The 23,879-nt window shown below is 47.6% G+C and overlaps 2 protein-coding genes across 5 annotated transcripts; one reads left to right on the top strand and one right to left on the bottom strand.

Moving 5' to 3' along the window:
- Positions 1-130: 130 nt before the first annotated feature.
- Positions 131-6,585, bottom strand: scp2b (sterol carrier protein 2b). 2 transcript variants are annotated; one of them, XM_076990137.1, is made up of 5 exons: positions 6,427-6,585; positions 4,413-4,512; positions 3,047-3,176; positions 2,786-2,865; positions 131-1,357 (listed from the first exon to the last, which is right to left on the bottom strand). In XM_076990137.1, exons 1-5 carry the CDS (start codon positions 6,447-6,449, stop codon positions 1,262-1,264), a joined length of 429 nt encoding a protein of 142 aa, XP_076846252.1. In that variant the 5' UTR covers positions 6,450-6,585; the 3' UTR covers positions 131-1,261. The 2 variants fall into 2 exon arrangements, with proteins under 2 accessions (XP_076846252.1, XP_076846253.1); XM_076990138.1 differs by lacking the exon at positions 6,427-6,585 and adding an exon at positions 6,253-6,393.
- Positions 6,586-8,093: 1,508 nt separating this feature from the next.
- Positions 8,094-23,745, top strand: LOC143491304 (uncharacterized). 3 transcript variants are annotated; one of them, XM_076990164.1, is made up of 24 exons: positions 8,094-8,592; positions 9,158-9,267; positions 10,271-10,549; positions 10,801-11,181; positions 11,997-12,254; positions 12,391-12,648; positions 13,585-13,668; positions 13,805-14,062; positions 14,516-15,037; positions 15,243-15,497; positions 15,748-15,996; positions 16,101-16,337; positions 16,453-16,701; positions 16,807-17,079; positions 18,523-18,771; positions 18,866-19,114; positions 19,279-19,527; positions 20,533-20,775; positions 21,408-21,656; positions 21,841-22,089; positions 22,199-22,447; positions 22,636-22,884; positions 23,153-23,395; positions 23,503-23,745. In XM_076990164.1, the coding sequence occupies exons 1-24, from the start codon at positions 8,295-8,297 to the stop codon at positions 23,743-23,745; spliced, it is 6,183 nt and encodes a 2,060-aa protein (XP_076846279.1). In that variant the 5' UTR covers positions 8,094-8,294. The 3 variants fall into 3 exon arrangements, with proteins under 3 accessions (XP_076846279.1, XP_076846281.1, XP_076846278.1); XM_076990166.1 differs by having other exon boundaries at positions 13,582-13,668; positions 18,526-18,771; XM_076990163.1 differs by having other exon boundaries at positions 13,582-13,668.
- The last annotated feature ends 134 nt before the right edge of the window (positions 23,746-23,879 follow it).

Genomic DNA, 23,879 nt, shown 5'->3' with positions numbered 1-23,879 from the left:
GCTGAGGTCAGTGGGTGTCATGAAGGGTCTGGAGTTGGGCAGAAACCTCACCGACCTGTAACTATGGAACCCCGCCCACACAGCCACGCCCACACAGCCACAAAGGAGCAATAATAACTCTGCCCACCAATCATTGTTAACAAGAAGCATTTATTTTGTTATAACAAACAAACAAAAAACATTAACCTTGTGTGCACAGAAATGTGTGAATGCACACATACATTTCTAGGAAACAGGTTATACATCCCAAACTATACTACATACTACAGACATGAAAGAGTCCTGAAAGAGTCCTGATATCACCACCAGGACAGGGTCCTGAGTCCTGACTACCCCCACCTACAGAACCAGCACGGGCACATCCAACAGAGAAGGCTGGAGCCACACACACACACACACACACACACACACACACACACACACACACACACACACACACACACACACACACACACACCACGTTCCCTTCCAGTAACAAATGCGTTTTAACCTGTACACACCCATCACCACCCAGTCCAATTAAGATAATTCACAGGTGACGACTGAAAGTGACAGAGGGGGCTGAACTCCAGATTAGAACAGGATTAGAACACAGGATTACAGGATTACCCTCCCTACAGTCAGTACGGCCAGGAGAGCTGACCCAACACACAGCCCAGCAGGAGAGCTGACCCAACACACAGCCCAGCAGGAGAGCTGACCCAACACACAACCAAACAGTGGTCAGACCCGCACTGCTCAGTGGGAGCGAAAGACTAAACAATACAGTAGAACTACTAAAAATGATAAGTTTAATTAATTAGCCCCTTTCTCATACTCAAGAAGATCGCGGGCTTTTACGAATCCAGTGTCTCCTAAAACCCCTCAACCAGGCATCAGTTCGCAGGAGACATGGAGAAGCCACGTCTGCTTTCACTCAAACCAGAATTTAACCACAATGAACAGTTTAATGAATGAGGTAAACACTAAATAAAAAACTTGTCATGTCTAAGATGTCAGAACACTTATAACACACATTTATTAAAGGTTTGTGAGAGGAGTCATTTGAATCTTTTTTGTGATATCAGTCCAGTAAAATTCTAATGATGATGAAGATTATGCACTGAAGTCCTACAGGGAAGACCACTGATCTGAGATCAGCTCTCCTGTTCTACAGGTGCTCCTGATCTCAGGACTGGACCCAGAGATGACGGAGGTGCGGGGTACTGGGTCCCAGCACTGGCGCTGGTGGGAGCGGCTCACCCACAGGGCCTCACGCCCCTCACAGCCTGGCCAGACCCGGCTTCAGCTGCAGGTTCTGGAGCTTCATGGCCAGACCCATGTTCCCCATGATCTTCAGCTTGCCCTGGAAGAACGCCTGGAGGAGGAGGGAGGAGAGAGGGGGAGGAAAAACGAGTGTGAGAGAGGGAGGGGAGAGGGGTGAACATGAGGTGTAGAAGCTGCTTCTTTATTTATATCTGCAGCATATCTGGAATTATTCTTTACTTCTTCCATGAAGTAAATGACAAACCCCACGGTGAAGAGAACAGGAATCCTGTCAAGACTTTTGGTTCTAGACGGATCTTGGTTGTGGCTGGACGGTGTGATCCCAGTGTGGTGCAGAGATCACTCCACTGGCCTGTAGGACACACACTGCCCGCTCTCTCAGAGACGACCTGCGTCTCCTCCAGACCGCAACATGGCTCTGACGTGTAGCTGATCTCGTTTACCCCAAACGGATGAACCGTGTGATCTTCCCATGTCAAAACTGTTTGCACCAAGCCCAGGGTCAAGCACTCAATCATAAGCAGGCTTAACGTGGCGGGTCATACCAAACTCCTCAGACGAGGGGGGGGGGTAAGACCAGCAGAGGCAGGACTAACCTACCAGTGGTGCAGGGGATTGGAAAACAGTGGTTGACTGAGGAATGATTTTACATTCAGATGTGAAGCACAGAAAGAATTTTCCAGAGTGGCAGGATAATCTCAGTCCTCCCCTCCCCCAATGAAAGCACAGAGCAGATGGAGTGAGCAGGAGCAGGAGACGTGGAGGTGTGGAGACGTGGAGTTGTGGGGACGTGAATACGTGGAGACGTGGAGGTGACCTCCATATGGCTATTGACACACGTTTGTAAAGAACAACTAGTGCCCACGGTTCACACAGACGTGAAGTTACAGAAACAATCATACAGGAGCCTCAAATACTCGACCAATTCATCTCATTTTATTAGTCCTCTCTCAGTGCTGGACGCGCTTTACACTCTCAATCAGTGTCAGAACGGGGGTCATGGGGTCATGGGTTACGCCAACATGTCGTGAGGCTAAAGCTACGTTCTAAGAGGTTGGAGTCATGTCCACCATATCCGTTCCAACCAGACTGGCTTCTTGGAGGACAGACGTCCCCCCGGGTCTCGAGCGTTTCACACACGCCAGTGGCAGCGATGCCATCAGCCCTGGTGCGGCATTCAGCTCGGACATAATCAGACCCTTCAATACAGCAGAATGGAGCTACTTGTAAAGGTCTCTGTTGAAACCCTACAGCAGGTGTTTCCAAGGATCATACAATTTCTTTTTGCAATTCTCTCTTCACAGAAACACCACACAAGGCCACCCGAGTCTTTTATACCCTCACCGGAACCTTCTGTACACGTCTCTTCCCCCATAGAGGAATTCTGTACACATATTCAGATCACATTGTATGGTGCTGATGTGCCCTTTGTGCATACTATTGTACACACGTACAGTCATAAATAATCATATAAAAGACGCCAGTGTTGCTGCATTTATACATCCACCATCTGACTCACTGTCTGAGGGTTCATCTTCCCGGTCATTAAGGCCAGCAGGTCCGAGTCCGTGATGGAGATAGTACAGTCTGCCTTCTTGGCTGGGGGGGACGGGGGGGTACAGAGAAAGAGATTTTTATTAAGAAGAAATCACAGTACCTATTCTATACTTGATAGGTACGACCATGCAGTTTTAATATTTATATTTTTAGCTTAGATTGTTACTGTACTGTATGGAATATTCACACTCTTCATTATTTAGTCCATGTCACACACACTCACAGCTGTCGTTGTTAACGGAGCCTTTTCCTTCCTTAACGTCTACGACCCACATGGCTTCTCCACCGCCCGGGCCATCCTTCACCTTGAAGGCAAACACACCCCCGATCTTCTTCACAAACTGCTCCCCCTCCTGCACGCACACACACACACACACACACACACACACACACACGACCACATGCGTGAGAGCCAGGCAATGCATTCTGGGTATTTGTTTCATTAGTATAACCACTGGAACGCTTCAGGGCTCTGAAATAAGCTCACACTAGTGAGCAGGAGGTTGGTGTGTGGCTGCTGAATCCAATGAGAAACAACACTAACTCATTTGATTAGGTCTGTACATGCATGGGCTCAACCACAGCAATCACTACAGGCATAAACGTGCACGTCGTTGTGCAAGACGTTCTCTGCGCTGGTTTCGGTGTTGTACTGTTCGTGACACAACCCTCTTTACAAGATCACTTCTCTGCACAAGGACTTAGCACTTTATGGAATGAGATTTTTATTCTTCTGAACCAAATCTATAGTAATTAATCAGACTTCCATAAGATCATAGAATCTTTTAAAACATTTCTGAAAATATAAATTTTCCATGAATATTCTGTTCCATGTTGAAAAACTGTCCTGAATTTAAAACTGTCCCGCATATGTACGCCTCTAAATCCCAGTCCTCTCTCTGCAAGATTTCACAGTCCGGTCACTGTAACCCCAGTCCTGATATCTCCAGGAAGTCCAGGAGATCCCACAGGTTGAGAAAATCACAATAGTGAAAGAAAGCAGAGCTGACACGCAGGACGTCGGCGCACGCAGGACGTCGGCGCACGCAGGACGTGAGAACACGCAGGACGTGAGAACACGCAGGACGACTTCAGCAGACACTAACAGTAGAAGTGGTGTGATTTAAAGCAGACACAGGAAGACGGGAGAGGAGGCCTGTACTGGCGGGGGACCAGGCTGCCTGTGGTGGGGACTCTCAGGACATGTGGCTCCCATTAACATCGGCCGTTTCTCATCTCAGAGAATTCTTCCCTTATTTGTACAGCCAATCAGGTTTGTGCTACACAACTGCATACTGAAATCATGAAGAATTCAGGCAGTGCACAGAGTGACATGGGACTACACACAAATACACGCATGTGCACGTGCGCGCGCACACACACACACACACACACACACACACACACACACATTGGAGCTGCTGTCTGAACGGCCTCGTCGTCCCAGACTGGGTTTACGTACAGTACACGGGCCAAGAGTGAAACGGTGACTCCCTCAGAGGCTAAGCCTGCTGCACTGTGATTGGTCGTCTCTAGCCTGGTGCTCTGTGATTGGTCACCTCTGGTCAGGTTCACAGCAGAGAACATACCTCCTCCAGCTTCTTAGCGATCTCCTGAAAGACTGCGTGCACCTTAAAGCCCTCCAGACCAGTGGAAGCACTCGTTAACATCGCCTGGACCTTCTGGGAACTGTTAATGAAAACACATTCAGAAATTCAGAAAAATAACAGGGTCGCACCTAGAAGACGTGGTAGATAAAGCCAGACCTAGAATTAGATCCATTCAGAAAAGATATACAGGGAAAAAAACTTGAACATTTATGAACTTTCATACTGCAGATGGGAAACTGGCTGTGTCCTTTATGCAAACTCAAAAGGTTTTGTGTACCAAAATAATTTTAGTGACAGATTCTGTCAGAGGAGGTCAGATCTCAGAGCACCACACAGGTGAGGCCCTGCTGCGTATGGATGATTTATGAGTCTGCAAACTCCTGTTTCAACTCCACCTCAGCAGACACGCTGAACTTGAGATGAAGAGGTGAAGAGCAGAGTGTTCCCACGCGGTGGAGACACACCTGACCCACCTGCCCCTAACAGAGAAGAGACCACACCACACTGGAAAAACACCCCTACTGGAAGAGACCCTTGCTAGAAGATCTCATTCTTTTAAATGGAGTCATTTCCATGTCTGCTTCTCCACAGCTGGCTAACGCTTTCTTCTGGTGACAATGCTATGCTGTTTCCCACTTAAAACCAGAAGCAGAGACTTGCGGGGGGGGGGGTGTCAGCTGCACTGCTCTGTGCTCACAGGTGGCCTGGGTTTGGCATACCCAGTAGACAAACCCGCACCACAGCTTGTGTCTGTTCTGCCAGGAAAACAGACCCGAGATGGTTGGTGCTGAAAACATGCCAGCACAGACGCGTCAGGCAGGACCAGTTTGAGAACAGTCAGATCCAGTCAAACAGATTACACATCAATTAACGATGCGTGCTCAAAACATCCACTGCATTTCATGTTTAGCATGTTGTACCACTTTACCGTCTACTTGCACAGGTGTTTACATCCGCAAACACCAGTGCATCACCTGGGTAAACACTGAAGATTTGAAGATGGGTGCTGTCAGGGCCGGAGTGGGACACTTTTTCCGCCCGGGAGTTTCATGCCCAAATCCGGCCCAAAATTATTTTTCCCTCCCAATCGGCCCAAACTAGAGACTGACATGAGGCGGCCCATCGGGAATCCTCCCGAATCTCCCGATTGGCCACTCCGGCTCTGGGTGCTGTATCTAAACGGGGAAGCCGTACAAAAGGCCTTTGTGTGGTTGTCATTGTTCGTATAGCTGAGAGAGGACGTCTGTTATCCTGCGTCCTTCAATAGCTCCACACGGTGAAGGTAACCGGAGCTGATCGGACACTAATGATTAAGACCTCCAGTGCCCCCTAAAACTCACTTTAGCTTTAAGTTGATCCTCCCCCTGATAAAGCCAGAGCTAAATGTTGAACTAGCACCTTGAACAACACAAAGACTCCGGGGTGGTGGACCAACAGAAACAATTGGTGATGTTACCTGGGAAGTTCTCGAAATAGGAAATGAATGAATAGGTCTTATGCGCTTTAGACACTGTAAAACACCCGACAGGTGCCTAACCTTAACCCTTAGCCTAAACCCTAACCCTTAAACCCTTCCACCACGGCGCACCCAACACCCCGCAATGTCCCGGCCTGCTGATTCATCCCCTGTAGGCTGGTCTTGTCCGGACCGGCAGTCTGCAGACCGACACTCATCTCCTCATCTTCTGGGTCCAGGTACCGATGTGTGTGCGCCTCCCCAAACACGCTATCAGATCTGTGCTATAACCGGCCCGCATAACGCGACTCGTGGACAGATGATCCACCAACATCTATCTGTCCACAAACGTCCGTTACTTACGGCTGTAGGTTGGTTATTCATCCCTTGATCTTAACTTTAACTGAAAGAGAGATCGGAACTGTTAAAGTTGGGTGAAGCTCCGTAACACAAGCGCGTCTCAAGAACAGACGAGATGGTGGAGAAGAGCCGTGGACGGACCACCATCTAACCCATCACCGCACACACGAGTCTCACCGTGAGGTCTGTGGGACATGCATCTGGTCGGTGGACCACCAAACCTTCTCCAAACACGCAGAAAGATGAAGACCGACGAGGAGGGAGTCGCTGATCTCTCAGTAAACGCACTTCCGGGTTCCCCACCACCCTGGTGGAGAAGGTGTGGACCACACGGTGCTCTCGTTTGAGACGTTATACATCAAATCATGTCATATCGTTGAGTGCATGAACGATAACGAGATGTAGTTGGAATATTTGTGCAATTGCAATGAGAGACAAACAAACAGATTGAGTTAGCTAGAATATTTTAATGCAATCGATATAATCGGTGGAGATAACAGGATGTGAAAGGATAAATGTTCTTTAAATTACCTGAAAAACTAAAGTCATATGCAGAGTTAGCTGCATTTCACAATCTCATTCAGAGAGACATCACGACACTCAATTCAAGGTGTTTCACACAAAGAGCAGGTGGTTCTTAAACATGATAAACGAAACACTTCAAAAATATTTCACTATCGTGGAAATGGGTCTGGATTCCAAATCGCATGTTCTGGTAGGTGTGTGTGTACTAGAAACTAAATATTCTCTAAAAGTACATTTTCAAGGTCAATTCATTATTTGGCAACACATTAAACTAAAGTGATGCTGCATGCATTGGCATGACTCGTTCAGACAGGTAGCGCCCCCTTGTGGGCATGTGTGCGAGTGTTTTGCACTCGTTTTTCCTGGAAGATTTGCCACGTCCATTTTTTCCACAAAATGTAGCTGTGCCCTGGTGCACACGTGCATCCACGCGGACCTCCGATATGCTGACGCATGCGCACTCACTCCCCGCTCAGACACTGACCCCTCCTTCAGTAGTTGGGCTTTTATTAAATAGAGCCACGAACTACGTGCCTTACCCTAGACTTCCTGGCTGGATTTATATTGTTTGGGGACTTTTATTAAGTAACCTACAGATCTCAGAAAAAGGAGTTAAACATAAAAACGATGTGTGGTTGTGCCTATTACAAAATACAGTATGCAAGTTACCTAAATTATGATTGAAACAATAAAAATTTGCAATTTGAACGGCTCTCTGTTAAACATACAACGTGTAAAATTTTGAACAATGAGATTAACATAAAACGATATCACAAAATTAAAGTATTCCAAGTGAAATTGTCTAAAATTTAAATTTGTCATCATATCAACACGCGCAATTGTATTTTTTATTTTTCGTATGTTTTGTTTTTGTATGACCACACACGATGAAATTGCTCAATCGCGTGACTTTTATTCTGTCAGTATTGTAATAATGCGGAAGCGATGTCTCTAGTCCTTACAATCGATTGACGATCCATAGATGTTGTTTACGTTATTAAAAACGAATAAATTGTACTATATACATATATATGCACTATAAATATGGTCGTACTATATAATAACGTACTATATAATAATAAAAAATTCATGTTACGTGGTATAATTTCATTCGCTATGCGCTAGTTTTAATAAATTGGTAAATAATAATTGCAAGAAATAACAAGTAGCAAACCTACCAAACACAGTCACACTCGCTGCATAAATTATTAATTTATTCCTCACTCGTTAGCTAAACACAATATGGGGAAACTAATGATCTTGTTTACATCGCCAAAAAAAAATATTTCCTGTATTCGCGAGCGGTTTCCGGTGGAATGGCCACTCCCACTGGGGCAACGCTGGAACATTTGGAACGTTTGGAACGGGGAGATTTGGCGGGAATAAGTCTTTATTGTACCGGGACCGGAGAGACGCACGCGGCGCGGGGGTCCGGATCGGGAGGAGTGACGCGCGCTGCCTGGTCCAAACCGCACGTGCGACACCGTGAAGCCCTGATCGGTAGAAGAACCACCAGAACCATGAAGGTGGAGGGAGACGCGGAGAAACCCGCGTGTCCGCACAGTTCTCCGCCCGGTGAGGCGCGCGCGGGGCTGAAGGAGGAGGAGGAGGAGAAGAGCGTGTGCGCCGCGCCGTTCGTGGTGGTCAAGCTGGAGGAGGAGCAGGACGCGGCGCGCGAGACCTCCAACACGCAGACGGCCTCCGAGGCGGAGCTCAGCCTGATGGCGCCCGTGGAGTCGTCGGACGGCGAGGACGACGGGCCGCCCGTGCGCCGGGGCGCGCGCTGCCGGAACCGCCGCGGTTGGCGGAACCAGCGAGGTGGATATGCGCCTCGTCTCTCCAGAGGCCTTTATTAACCTCCGAGCACAGGGACGAGCCTGTGTTAAACTAATAACTCATTAAGCAGCAGTGCGTGCACACGCCCGTGCGTGCACAGTCAGGTCATGTCCAATCATGTGTGCAGCAGTGTAATCAATACCTAAAATATTCATGTTTGTTTGCGAAAGGAGACGCGATATTGAATTAGTGGTCATGTGACTTTGGGCTAAGGAGGGCCACGTGCTGTGCGTGACCCGATCCTGATGGGTTCGTGCTCTCAACAGCACAGTTATGGGTCTGAGCGAGTCTAAAGCTAGTGCAACATAAAACTACTCCTGCAAAACCCCTTCAGGTGTAGACTGATTCTCCCACAAACCCCGCAGTACTGCAGGACGGTTGTGGGATGACTTCTCCATGTCCTGAAATGTTGTAGCCCGTTTTAAGTTGTTCTGAGCACAATACCTCACGTGACCTCATCCGGCTCCCTGCGTGACCTGCTATCTGCTTTTGCACGGGTGATGGGCTCGTAATGCCACGTATGTGTTTGGTGTGTTCTGTTTCGCAGACCAGGAAGAGCAAGTGGACCGTCCACGTCGAGGCCCCAGGGGACGGCGGAAGAGGCCAGGGGCGTCCCTGTCGGGGACACGCGGCTCACACACTGGCGCCGTCAGCAGGGTACGAGGACGAACGGCTCACGCAGAGCGGGCGTACTACAGTAAACGTGTCGCTTCAGTAAACGTGCTGCCTCAGATGGAGGTTCTACTGCAGTAAATTTGATCCTTCAGGTTTACTGCAGTAAATTGGCTTTTTTAACTCTAAATCTTGAGGATCATGTCCCTGAAGTCTAAGTGCGTGCGTGTGTGTGTGACCTGCTGAGAGTGCTCTAATGTAGAACAGTACAGTAGCACACGTTGAGTCAGGATGTCATGGTATGCTTACGTTCTTACCAGGGTTCTCCTACAGATGAGTTGTTCATCTGATGCCCTCTTCTCTTAAATATCAGTTAAACGTAAGCAGTGTGTGGGTTCTCTGGGCCTAAATGTTCACAGTTGAAATTTCTCTAAATCACGAGTGTATGACCAAGCTGAATTTTCTGAAATTCTTCATGGGAATTTGCATTCAACTTGGTTTATTTTTGCTAACTGTGAATCTCACTTGGGTGTGGCGGTCACTATTATTGTGGTGTTCTCCTTCTGAGAGAATGTCTCTCGCTCTCTCGTTATAATTACCCCTCAAAGTTCACGTGTTGAATGACTGACGAGACAATCTGCACTTTGCGTCTAATAAGGATGCCCACCTGCCCAGAGAGCACCTTAACCCTTAAACTGCCACGGCTGGGTTCAGTTCGTTACTCAGATCCGTTTTACAAGATGGAGCGACAGCCGAACTGAGCAGTAAGTCCCCAGAGTGGCTTAAAAGACGGAAACAGACGTCAGTCCCTGGTTGTTTTTTTTTTTTGGCCCCAGGAGCGTCAGCATTCCTTGCGGTGCAGATGTGAAGGTAATGCTAGTTCTTCTCACTCGGACACTTTAAGCCTCAGGCAGCAACAGTTTGATCCTCCGTGTGATAGAACGCACCTTGTTTTAGGCTAGCAGAAGAGCTCTGTGAGATGTTGGTGAGATGTTTTGGTTGTAGAGGTTGCTGCTGTCTCATCGCCCACTCTATGCTGCGACTATAGATGGAAATGATCGCAGAAGAAGGGGCGGAGCCTTGTCGGAGCACGCCTCCGGAGAAGCGTGCCAGGTCGACCATCTGGGACCTCCCACCACCCAAGGCGTCCGGCTCGGGAGTCTGGAAACATTTCGAACATTTGACGAACTCGGACGGGCGGTTGGAGGACGACGGCTTCCCCGTGTGCAAACTGTGTCAGCAGAGGGTCGCGTGCAAGAGGGGGAACACGTCCAACATGCTGAGACACCTGCAGGACCACCACGCCGCAGCCTACCGTGAAGCTAAGGTAGGGCCAGCATCCTGATCTCCACCTCCGCTCCTGAAGGCTGAGGTAGGGTGAGACCTTCATCATAGCTCCCCACCCTGTGCTCTGTTTAGGTGACCTGCTGTTTTACACGAGCAGAAACACCTTGTCGTTTGGGTGGTGGTGGTTCGGTGAATGGCGGTCGTGCAGTAGCACATTGTAAGGTTTCGGAGGAATAGCAAGTGTCGTGTTTGCTGGTGGTCCTTCAACATTGTCTTCGTCCTGTTCCTCAGAAAGTGGACGCTGTGTGGTCCGAGTCGGAGTCTTCAGATTCGGACAAGGAGTCGAGCATGGATGAAGACGAGGAAGACCCGGGAGAGGAATGGAAAAATCAGGAAGATCACAGCGACGATGATGATGATGATGATGACGATGATGATGATGATGAAGATTCTGACTATGATGAGAGCCGATACCAGAAGACGCCTCGTCAGAAGAGGCGGGTCCGTTCGGCTGTGTGGCAGTACTTCCAGTACGATGACGTCATGGAGTTGGGCCGGGGCCCCGCCTGTAAGATGTGTGGGTGGAGGCCGTCTCTGGGCCAGGGCAGCAACACCACCAACATGCGCTACCACCTTCAAGCCCATCATCAGATCGTATGTCCCTCGGTTCAGGTACGAGCACCTGCGCTAGTGTTCGAACGTGTGCTGCTCAAAGGAGGTAGTTAGGAGTGGGCGTGTTTGGGTGGAGGAGTGGGCGTGTTTCGATGCTATAGTTAGGCATGTCGCCGGTGTGTGATTGGTCGTGTAAGACTTGTACCTGTGTTAAAGTTGTAAAGTGACCTTGGGTATGATGAAAGGCGCTATATAAATTCAACATTCATTCATGTTCCAGTCCTTTTTATTCCCCTGATCTGAACACTTTGATATTGAGAATCTGCCAGTGTGAGTCCAGTCCAATACTTTTATTTTTTGCAGAAAACAGATGCACAGGATACACTTTGTATTACCATTAGTGAAGTCTGTTTGGGTCATACATTTCATCTCATTTATTATCTTATTTATTGAACAGTAACCTAAATGAGTTCAGCAGCTTTCTGATTTGCAGGCATCGCATGCTTTGCAGTACGAGAGCCCTGAAACTGGCTAGTCACCCGGCATTTTAGATCAGCTGCTCATCCAAAGCACTGAATTCACACACACACACACACACTCTTGTGAATGTTTTGTGCCTTGGCAATGTTGCGCTAAATGTCTCTTGCAGTTTGAAAAGATTTTTCTCGGCGTCAGGCTCCTCGTGAGGGCCTTGCCTGGACGCACAATGCCTTCACGTCGTCTTCAGACGATTGGTCGTGTTGAGTCGACCGCACTCGTCTTGACAGCATAGCATAATGCTGTCGTTTATCCTTATTATATTACTATATCGTCAGATCATGTCCCCTGTTTCTGTCCTCCGGTTTTGACCTTTGCCCCCGTCTCCCTCCTCCTAGGTGGCGATATTTGCAGGTCCGGTTGCTCCGTTGTCCCAAGGGGGCGAGCCTGTCGAGCTGCACCCGCCCAAAACCCGGCGGAAGTCTGCGGTGTGGAAGCTGTTTGGCTTCATGAAGAACGTGGAGGGTCTGGTGGAGGAGAACGACTTCCCCATCTGCAGACTGTGCCAGCAGGTGGTGGCCAGCAAAGATGGGACCACGTCCAACATGTACAACCACCTGCAGCGCCACCATCAGGACGTGTACGCCGAAATAAAGGTGCGACTAAACGCAAGCCAGAGATTGCTGTCTATGTGCAAACCAATCTGCTTAAACGGAGTGTGCGTGATCCCTGTAGCGGGGCCATAATTAGTCCAGTCTGACTTCTGCATGCTCCTCTGTGTTTCTCGGGTAGGACACCATCCCTCCGAGCAGGACGCAACAGCTCCAGGAGCTGCCCGAGTCAGTGTCTCTGCACCCTCCTTCTAAAAACTGCAAGTCACCGGCGTGGAGGCACTTTGGATACCTGGGCGATGCACAGGGTGTTGTGCAGGAGGACGGGTATCCGCTCTGCAGATTGTGCCTCCGGAAGGTGGCCGCCAAGGATGGCACTACCTCCAACATGTTGAACCACCTACGGCGCCACCATCAGGCCGAGTTTGAGGAAGTCAAGGTGAATCGTTGGTGCAAGGAACAGTGTTTAATTTCAGTTTAACAATGAGCTGGTGAGGCTAGAAACCGTTCCACTGCTTAATTAGCTAGACGACGATGACGATGGTGATGATGATGATTAGCTGTGGGCCACTTATTCCTGTAGGCACAAAAAAAAAACCCAAAACTTCTCCAGGCAAAAACAAGGCACCAGCTTTCACACGAGTGAAGGATCTCGCAGCCTTACTTATCCCTCACTGGGGACAGTTCAGTGTTTATAAGCCCAATCCTGAGGGACTCCACGTTTTTGCTCTCTCCTAGTAGGGGCTGTCCCAGAATCCCTCTTTAATAGTGTTGAGAGTCGCAGCAAAAATGTGGATCATCATTTTGAGGGCTGTGCTCTAGGGAAGTCTGACCCTTCCTTGACTCTGATTTACTCCGTTTACATACACTAATATGACTTGCTGAATTTACAAGCAATCCTACATCATTGACAACATAAACAAGACGAGATCAGCTAACCCATGTTAGAACTGACCTTCTTAACGTTTCATCTCATCAATGCCAAAATGAACGTTGAGTGGCATTTACATTTATATTTATGGCATTTAGCAGACGCTCTTATCCAGAGCGACTTACAAAAGTGCTACGTAGTTGCTTGGAATCTCCAAGGTAGTATAGATAGTCCTGAACACAAGGTACTCTAAGCCAGAAAAACCACTAGACGAAAGTCATATGATACCTAACAATTATGCCATGTCATTATTATATCTGAATATACACATCACCTGAGGAAAAAGACAATAAGCAATTCCTATAACCCAATTATGCACAATACCTGAGAAAAAGACAGTAAGCAATGCCTGTAACAACCACCTGAGGAAAGAGACAATAAAGTACAATAGACGAAGCATAATTATGTAAAGTGCACTTGAAAGATATATAACTGTGCCAGCAGGTGGTGGCCAGCAAAGATGGGACCACGTCCAACATGTACAACCACCTGCAGCGCCACCATCAGGACGTGTACGCCGAAATAAAGGTGCGACTAAACGCAAGCCAGAGATTGCTGTCTATGTGCAAATCAATCTGCTTAAACGGAGTGTGCGTGGTCCCTGTAGCGGGGCCATAATTAGTCCAGTCTGACTTCTGCATGCTCCTCTGTGTTTCTCGGGTAGGACACCATCCCTCCGAGCAGGACGCAACAGCTCCAGGAGCTGCCCGAGTCAGTGTCTCTGCACCCTCCTTCTAAAAACTGCAAGTCACCGGCGTGGAGGCACTTTGGATACCTGGGCGATGCACAGGGTGTTGTGCGGGAGGACGGGTATCCGCTCTGCAGATTGTGCCTCCGGAAGGTGGCCGCCAAGGATGGCACTACCTCCAACATGTTGAACCACCTACGGCGCCACCATCAGGCCGAGTTTGAGGAAGTCAAGGTGAATCGTTGGTGCATTTACATTTATATTTATGGCATTTAGCAGACGCTCTTATCCAGAGCGACTTACAAAAGTGCTACGTAGTTGCTTGGAATCTCCAAGGTAGTATAGATAGTCCTGAACACAAGGTACTCTAAGCCAGAAAAACCACTAGACGAAAGTCATATGATACCTAACAATTATGCCATGTCATTATTATATCTGAATATACACATCACCTGAGGAAAAAGACAATAAGCAATTCCTATAACCCAATTATGCACAATACCTGAGAAAAAGACAGTAAGCAATGCCTGTAACAACCACCTGAGGAAAGAGACAATAAAGTACAATAGACGAAGCATAATTATGTAAAGTGCACTTGAAAGATATATAACCCTTTTATATAGGGTTCCCTGTGTTCAGAATGTACCTGCTTGTGATCTGATGGCAGCCTTTCTGTTCACATTTCAGCTAGCCACCGGTTTGCTGCCTGTGGAGGGTGAGGGCGGCTTGCCCGAGCTGTTTGCGCCCACCAGAGTGCCCCCGTCACCAGTGTGGAACTACTTTGGGTACCCCAAGAACGCAGACGGGGTGATCGAGGAGAACGATCACCCCCGATGTAAAGCCTGCAGGCGCACCATCGTTTCCAAGAAAGGAATTCTGGGAAACATGTTGAGGCATTTGAAGTTCCACCACAGCTCTTTGTTTGCCGAGCTGAAGGTGACAACCGGTAGTCCCAGGCAGTACAAGAGGAGGAGACGTCCCTCACCAGTTCACACCACAGCAGACGAACTTCATCCACCCAAAATGGCTCTCCGGTCAGTTGTTTGGAAACACTTTGGATACCTCAAAAATTCCAAGGGGATAATCGTGCCGGACGGTTTCCCTGTCTGTAAACTGTGTCTCCGGAAGGTCAGCGCACAAGGAGGAAGCACAACTAACATGATGGTCCATCTCCAGAGGTATCATGTCGCTGAGTTGGCTGAGATGAAGGTAAATTTGTTCTCATTTCATTCATTTCTGAGTGATTTATGCCTGTGACGGCACTTACAACAGCTTTGATTTTTTCCAACCGTCATTATTGTTATATTGCTTAAATCCCTAACTGTGGATTCACAGTGACTGGTATTCGCAACTCCAAATAACAATGTTGAAACACTGGTGTGGTTCGATTAAAGGTTTCTTATCTTTACTCTAGCTGTGTGGTGAAGACACTGACGACCAAGTACCAAAGCAAACATACCAACCCTCAGAACTTCACCCACCAAGAGACCTCTTGGAGCCGGTCTGGGAGCATTTTGGTTACCCCAAAGATGCCGATGGTGCCATCCAGGTGGACGGACGCCCTGTGTGTAAACTCTGTTGGAGTAAGGTCACCTGTGTAGGAGACGAGACAAAATTTTTGTACAGACACCTGTGGAAGAAGCACAACTCGGTGTTCCATGAGGTCAAGGTAGGTGTGCTCGCGTCTCCTGCAGCGAACGGGTGGTTCAGGTTGGCGGCCCTCCCCTCCAGTCCTGGAGCACGTCTGCGCCGTGCAGGTTCACGTGGGCTCGCCTCCAGCACACCTGGTGCAGCTCTCCCAAGGATTTGATCACGAGATGGGTTAGGTGTGCCAGAGATGGGCTGAACCTGCACAGGGCAGTAAATACAAATCTACCATGAATAAATGAAACGGTTGTTCCACGTGTTGAACTTTTCAGGTGGCCACAAATTCACTCAGACTCGAGGAGGGTGTTGAGGAGCCAGTTCTGTACCCGCCGACACAGAAGGTGAAGTCTGCCGTCTGGGACTACTTCGGCTACCTGAAGGACACTGAGGGAACGGTGGTGTGTGATGGCTTCCCCATCTGTAAACTCTGCCAACTGAACGTGTCTTCCAAAAGAGGAAATACCAGCAACATGTTTAAACATCTCAAGGACCATCACAGGGGTGTCTATGATGAAATCAGGGTAAAACAAATTACTGTGTGTATACTTTCTTTTAAGCACTGCCATTGTGTCCATTTTTTTTTTGGTAGTTGTATGAAAACTACTCTTCAAATGTTTCTCCCTAGCCGTCTGAAGTAGTTACAGGTGTCTGCCCACCTTCAGAACTCTATGCACCAGAGGGGCAGAACTCAAAGTTATGGGATTATTTTGGATACCCCAGAGATGTGGACACTGTCCTAATGGAAAATGGGGCTCCAGTGTGTAAGCTTTGTTTCCAAAAAGTGATGTCCAGAGGTGGAACCATATCGAACATGATGAAGCATCTTCTTGACAGTCATGACGCTGAGTATGCAGAAGTGCAGGTAAACTTGATGAAGAGATGGTTTGTGTTGGGGGAGGAGGGGGCATTGATTGATTGATTGATTTGTTCTTGCCCACTGGTACATGACTGACTGAACCCCACCATGTCTGGCATAGGCAGCCCTCACTTCTTCAGATCCTGCTGGTGGGCTGGACCCTTCAGAGCTGAATCCACCGGCAGAAGAAGTCACGTCTCCCGTTTGGCAGTACTTTGGCTTCCCCAAGGACGCGGAAGGATCGGTCGTTTTTGACGACTTCCCTCATTGCAAGATGTGCCTACGGAAAGTGAAATTCAAAGATGGGGACACGGCTAATTTGTTCTCACACCTGAAGGTTCACCATCTGCACGTTTACAGAGAAATTAAGGTAGCACGTCTCATTTACCTGCAAACCATTAAAATAGATCCACACGTGCCGTTTTCAGTGCTGTTTGAATTATATATATTTTTTAATTCAATATTTTTACTCTAGTTGGCAGGTAGCTCTACAGAAAAGAAAGATCTACAAAAGAAGCTCTACAAGCCACTTGAGCTCTCACCACCAAATGGACAAATTGACAAAAGATTATGGGATCACTTTGGATATCCCAAAAATTCAGATGGCATTGTAGAAGACAACGGTAACCCAGTGTGTAAAATTTGCCTTCAGGAGCTCACCACGTCCTCCAAGGGTGGTGGGGTCACCACCACCGCCATGCTGAGACACCTCCGCAAGAAACACCAGGACGTGTACGAGGAGGTCCAGGTACGTTGTTTTTGGCTGACCTCTAACTTGTTTATTTTTAGTCTGCACATAATGTGATTCAGCAACAGCTGACTGATTTTGATGCCTGTTAAAACTGACGTTAGGTCAGTCACTAAGTTGGAAGTAGGGCTGCCACAAACGATAATTTTAATAGTCGACTAATCACCGATTAATTTTTACGATTAGTCGACTAGTCGGATTGTACGTTAATTTAATATAAAACATACACTAGAATGCAACTGCTATTATATAACCATCATTAGATTTCAGCTATAACTAAAATTAAAAACAATTAAGATCATAGTTCATTAAACCTTTAATGAAATATGCAGCTTGTTGCAACAAACAATTATTAAAATAAGGATAAGGCACTGCCTTAAAAAACACAAAAATAAATAGGCCTACATTAATAAAGAATTTTTTTTTTAGGTTTTTCTTTCTTTCATTAGTCTCTGGCATCAAACTTCGCTACATTTAAATCAAATTAGGCAGGGACCTGAAACTAAGGAGTTATTCACAAAAATAAAGTTTTGGTCTCACTGACGTTACAGAAAATACACGAATGCGTGCTAAGGCTAATGAAACAAATCGCCATCACTAATGTTAACTTTTACAGCGATAAGCAGGGTTGCCAACTCTCACGCATTGAGAGTGAGACACACGCGTCTTCACACGCTCACACACCCGATTTCTCACGCCGAAAAAAAATCTAGTTTATTTACCTCTGATCCACATCTATGATTCAATGAGTTACTAGTTCGCTCTGGCGACAACCACTGGCAATCGATCGCGATATAATACTTAATTTGTGTCCATTTTACCCCCCCCAAAGATCAAATCTCACTCCAAGTGATCTTGAAAAGTTGGCAACCCTGCGATAAGTAAGTACCAAGTTAACGCTCTGTTTATGGTAACTTTAGCAGCTAACTAGCAATTTAGATTACAGAGATGACGGTCCCTATTCATCATTGTTGTCACAATTAGCCACGACATGCTTCAGGTACATGCTCGTACATCGCGGTTGTGCTGCCGTGGAAGGCAAGTTCTGCCTTGCAGATATTGCACACGTTTCGGAACCCGACTACGGAAAATGATCCCACACTTTTGTGTTCCGTAGCCGGGTAGCCACGATACCAGAACCTGTCTGTATAACGTCCTGGGATGTCGTCAACTGTCTACCCCGGTTTCCACTACTGCGCATGTGCGTCAAGGACAGAAACGCAGACACAGCAGTGGAAACTGTCGCAGCAGTTTGGAGAGGAAAAAAAAAAACGACGCATCGACTAATAAATTAGTCGTCGACTATTTTAGTAGTCGACATAGTCGTGACTAGTCGACTAATCATGGCAGCCCTAGTTGGAAGTAGTGTTGTGTAGTGCGAGCACCTGTGCTGAACCCCGTTCTACGTGCTGTGAATGTCGACGTGGCACTCTGCTGTCTTAGAAGGCCATCAACGTCCTGCAGCCCGAGGGCGGAGCAGACGCTCTGGACCTCCATCCGCCCACTGCCAACATCACCTCTCCCGTCTGGGACTACTTTGGGTACACGAAGGACGGGGACGGGTCTGTGGTGTGTGACGGATTCCCTATCTGCAAAATGTGCCGTCAGAAAGTGGCTTCTAAAGGAGGAACCACGTCCAACATGTTCAAGCATCTCAAAGATTACCACCGGCCCATCTACGATGAGATCAGGGTACGTAGCTGCGTGGGTTTGGGGCTTAAATGCCATACTGTGTGGTGATGTGATTGAGTCAGTGATTTTAAGCTAATAAATGTTTTGCTCTCAGTCTGCAGTTACAAATGAAAGATTCGAGGACCTCTGTACAGCTGCAGATATTTACCCCCCAAGCCATCAGCATGACCCGACGCTGTGGGAGCATTTTGGATATTTGAAAAATGCAGACGGGGTTCTGGAAGAGGACGGTGCGCCATTTTGTAAACTTTGCCTTCGGAAATTAGTGTCCAAGGGAGACACTGCAAAAAATATGAGGCAGCACCTCAAAGAGATCCACAACATTGTCCATCCTGAACCAGAGGTAAACATCACAGTGGAGAAGTATTGGTCCTAAACTAGAATAATAACAGGAGTTCATAGTGAAGAGTCTTCATTATGGCCCTTTCACTGGGGGTTAGGTTGGGGTACAGACCCGGCTGTGTTGGCTGAAGGGGCAAAAAGTGAATATGGCTCGTTTGTTTTTAGGAGGTGGTCGGCTCCTTCGTCGCGGAGGGTGGCGGGGAACCTCCAAACCTTCATCCGCCAACTCGCAAGGTGAAATCTGCAGTGTGGAAGTTCTTCGGCTACCCCAGGGACACGGAGGGCTCTGTGAAATGCGATGGCTTCCCAGTCTGCAAACTCTGCCAGAAGAAAGTGTCTGCAAAAGGAGGCAACACCACCAACATGTTCACCCATCTCAGAGATTACCATCGAAAAACCTATGATGAAATCAAGGTAACCACCCCTCTGGTGATGTGGGTATTACCATGCCCACGAGGAAAGCTGGGCCATGAATCATGAACACTTATTGCGCCTGCCTGTCGGTTCGTGAAATCGCCATACCACATGTTGAGAACTCGGAGCCTGTTCAGTAAGACTTCTGCAGTTAGATCCGGACACAGATGCTCGTCAATGCCATGAAGATAAGTTTTCTTTGTAAGGGTGCCTTATCCTAACACGTGGTCAGTGTCTGCTTGTGGGAGCAATCTTCATGGTGATCCCATTGTAGCTGGTACCATGTTCACCTGCTATATGACGAAGTTCTGGTTCCCATTTATCGGTCATACGGACCGGCGCTCATTGCAGGTGAAACTTGGTCAATAAGGACTCACTGATGTTCTATTGACAACACGAGCTCCTGTAGCCTCTGTTAGCAGGTCTCCCACGTCAACTTTGGACGGTTTCTTCAACACGCCCCAAGCATGCGAAGCGAGGCGATAAACTATAACTATAAGCTATGAACTTGTTGTAGGGCTTTACCAGTTATTGTTTTTTTGTTAGTTTTTTAAAGTTAATTGCACTAGATTGCCCTAGTTGTGGTTTGCATAAAGTGAATACAACATTGATACCTGGCGGTTAGGGAACTGGTCTTGTGACCGGAGGGTCGTGGGTTCGATTCCCAGACCTGAGGCCATGACTGAGGTGCCCCTGAGCAAGGCACCTAACCCCAACTGCTCCCCATGCGCCAGGCTAGGGCTGGCCACCGCTCTGGGCACGTTTGATCCACAGCCCCCTAGTAATCACTAGTGTGTGTGTGTGTTCTGACTGCACAGATGGGTTAAAAGCGGAGGACAATTTTCGATTGGGGTGTAAAAATCACAATTGACAAAATATGGCACATTTCATTTAATTAGACAGTGATGCAGACCAAGGATGTTAACATTTGTCAAGTTTGTTTGATGCTAAGCAAATTCGAGTTGCTTTCCATTGACTGGTCTTGTGACATGATTACCCTCTCAGACAATTCCCACAAGGCCAGAGGGTGAGCTGGAGGCTCTGGAGCTCCACCCACCCTCGTCTGACGCCATGTCCCCCGTCTGGAAGTACTTTGGCTACCTGAAGGACTCGGAGGGTGATGTGGTGTGTGACGGCATGCCCATCTGCAAAATCTGTCAACAGAAAGTGGCGACAAAAGCTGGAAGCACGAACAACATGCTCATTCATCTACGGGCGTACCATCTGGACCTCTACAGAGAAGTCAAGGTGAGGTCTATGATTGGGCTGTGAATCTTTGGGAATCCCACAATTCGATTCAGAATCGATTCTTGGGGTCACGATTCAATATTTTATTCCCCCGATTCTTGATTATTTTTTTCTTGATTAAAAATGATTATTTTCCGATTCAAAAACGATTCTCGATTCAAAACGATTTTCAAGATCTCAGGAGCTACTGAGATAAATAAATCAGATATATATATTACACCGTATTTTTCTGCATATATCTACTGAACTGAATACGTTTAACTGAACTGATCAGTTTCTAAACGGTGCCTGTAGCATTTCATGTGTGACAGTGTTGGCTTCAGCCGGTGTTGTGGCGAATTCCGACTCCCCTCGTTTATCTGCGCATAAAGACGATACAGATAATATTGTCAATTTACATTTCTATGCATAAATAAGAGCTAGACTTTAATTATCCATAACATCAAACGGCACGGCATTATCTATGTCCAAAGACACACTGGCTCAAGGGTGTTTATTATAAAAAAATTTATTTTTATTATTATTTTTTTAATAATCCAGGATTTTTTTCCTGGACCCCTAGTCCATGACTGTTTTCTCATTTTCATCCTACATCTTTAATGAAATTAAAACAATTGTTTTTGTTTGTTTAGCCTGCAGTTGGGAAAAAGGTGCTGTACAGACCCATGGAACTTTATCCACCCAACGGCCAAAGCGACATAAAGCTGTGGGATCACTTTGGATACCCCAGGAACGCTGAGGGTGTCCTGCAGGACGACGGGGCCCCCATCTGTAAACTCTGCCTGCGGAGGCTAATCAGGGGCTCCAGTGATGGGACCCCCACCACCAACATGCTGCGACACCTCCGCAAGAAACACCAGGCCGTGTACGAGGAAGTCCAGGTACACGCTCGTTAAGAACAACCCTTATTCTAGAGGCCCTTTGGTGTTACTGTGTGAAGTGTGTGTGTGTGTGTGTGTGTGTGTGTGAGTTTGTGTGCGCCTTCCTGGAATGTTGAGTCAGTTCAGAGAAGGTGAGACAAGATCTTCACCAAATCTGATGTGGCTGTATGCTTGTTCCTCTCAGGAGGCCATTACGGCTCTGAGGACGGAGTGGGGTATCGAGCCCCCGGAGCTCCACCCTCCCACGCAGAACGTCACGTCTCCGGTCTGGCAGTACTTTGGCTACCTTAAAGACACACAGGGGGCCGTGGTGTGTGACGGTTTCCCCATCTGCAAAATGTGTCAGCAGAAGGTGGCTTCGAAAAGCAGATGTACAACAAACATGTTCAAACATCTTAAGGACTATCACAGATCCATCTACGACGAGATCAGGGTTAGTTACCATCGCCGATTAGGAAGTCACGGTCCATATTTTGGTCTTGATGCCAATGAAGGTTTTTTTTTTTTTTTTGCTGTGAGTTTCAAAGCCGCCGTGTTTTTAGTCTGCAGTTACGAACGAGACGTTTGAGGACGCGTGCTTGACCCTTGACCTCCACCCGCCCAGCGGTCAGTACAACGAGAAGCTCTGGGAACATTTTGGATATCGGAAAACTGCAGAGGGCAACGTTGACGAGGACGAAGCACCGATCTGTAAGCTCTGCTTCCGGAAGCTGATCTCCAAGGGCGAAACCATCGCAAATATGATGCAGCATCTTAAAGAGAACCACGGTGCTGTGTACACAGAAGTACAGGTAACCGCCTTCCGCTTTGGACCTGTGCTGTGATTATTTATTTATCTTTAAGGGCCTTTTTAAAGTTTGAAGTTGCTAAAAAAAACCCTTCACTATAGTTCAGTAATGTTGTAAGCTCATTAATACAATGCTGTGAAAGTTGTTTGTGCTAGTCCAGGTAACCCTTATACCCCATCGTGTCACCTCAGAGTGCAGTAAACCCTTTCACCATCGGGGGCGCCACCGAGCTCCCAGAGCTCCACCCCCCAGAGCACAAGGTGAGGTCGTCAGTGTGGAAGCACTTCGGCTACGTCAGGGACGCAGACGCTCCAACCAACTGCACCGGTTTCCCCATCTGCAAAATCTGCCTGGCCAAAGTGTCCAATAAAGGGAAGGTGACCGCAAACATGACGGCTCACCTCAAAGATCACCACAGAAGTGTCTACCTCGATCTCAAGGTGTGTGCGTGTGCACGTTCATGTGCTGTATGCCTTTTTTATGAATAACTTTGCACGTTTGATGCTCAGAACCGTTTACAAATGTTAAGCCTGTTATGTTGGGAGGTAAATGTAGTGTTGGTAGTGTCTTATTGGTATAGCACACAGCATTTTTGCAAAAGGGTATTGAACCCCAGCACCCTGCAGAGTTCTTACCCACTACACTGTGTGTGTGTGTGTGTGTGTGTGTGTGTGTGTGTGTGTGTGTGTGTGTGTGTGTGTGTGTTAGATTCCTGAAAAAAAGCAAAAGGTGGTCCCACCTGAGAATCTTCCGGAGCTCCACCCCCCGAGTAAGCGTCCTCTGTCTCCCATATGGCAACTCTTTGGCATTCCCAAAAATGACGACGGTGTTGTTGAAGATGATGGGTGCCCAGTCTGCAAAACTTGTGGCAAAAAGATTTCAAGTCAAGACACACGAAAAATGATCAGACACCTGCAGTTCTGCCATGTCCAAGTTTATGACGAGTTCAAGGTAATGTTGTTGTTGTTGTTGTTGTTTTACTTCACGCCCTGCTGTAAGCATCTTCCCTCCTTCGTTGAGTGTTGTGAAAACGGTTCCTCTATGTTCTGTCATTCCAGAAGTCCCTGCGAACATCGAAGTTGGGTCTGGATGCAGGTGCACCCAACGAACTTCACCCTCCGTCCAAGAAAGTTCGCTCCTCCGTCTGGGAGTACTTTGGGTATCGTAAACATCCAGACTTAACTGTTAACGTGGACGGACGGCCAATCTGCAAAATCTGCTTTCAGAAGGTGTCTAGCCAGGGTGGCAACACCACAAACATGTTCAAGCATCTTGAAGACAAGCATGGCATTAGTCAGTAGAGCCGCGTCTGGCCGGCCGTGGGACACCTGCCCCAGGACGGGCATGAGATCGATCGCTACGACCCCTCACCTTTTATTTCTACTCTGGACGTAGACTTCCGTGGTTCCTATGGATACAAAACTTTTTTATCTTT

The sequence above is a fragment of the Brachyhypopomus gauderio genome, unplaced genomic scaffold, assembly GCF_052324685.1.
Source record: "Brachyhypopomus gauderio isolate BG-103 unplaced genomic scaffold, BGAUD_0.2 sc73, whole genome shotgun sequence".
In the NCBI taxonomy this organism is placed as follows: Eukaryota; Metazoa; Chordata; class Actinopteri; order Gymnotiformes; family Hypopomidae; genus Brachyhypopomus; species Brachyhypopomus gauderio.
Note: the sequence above shows the minus strand (reverse complement) of the source record. Positions and strands in the feature narration are given on the sequence as shown.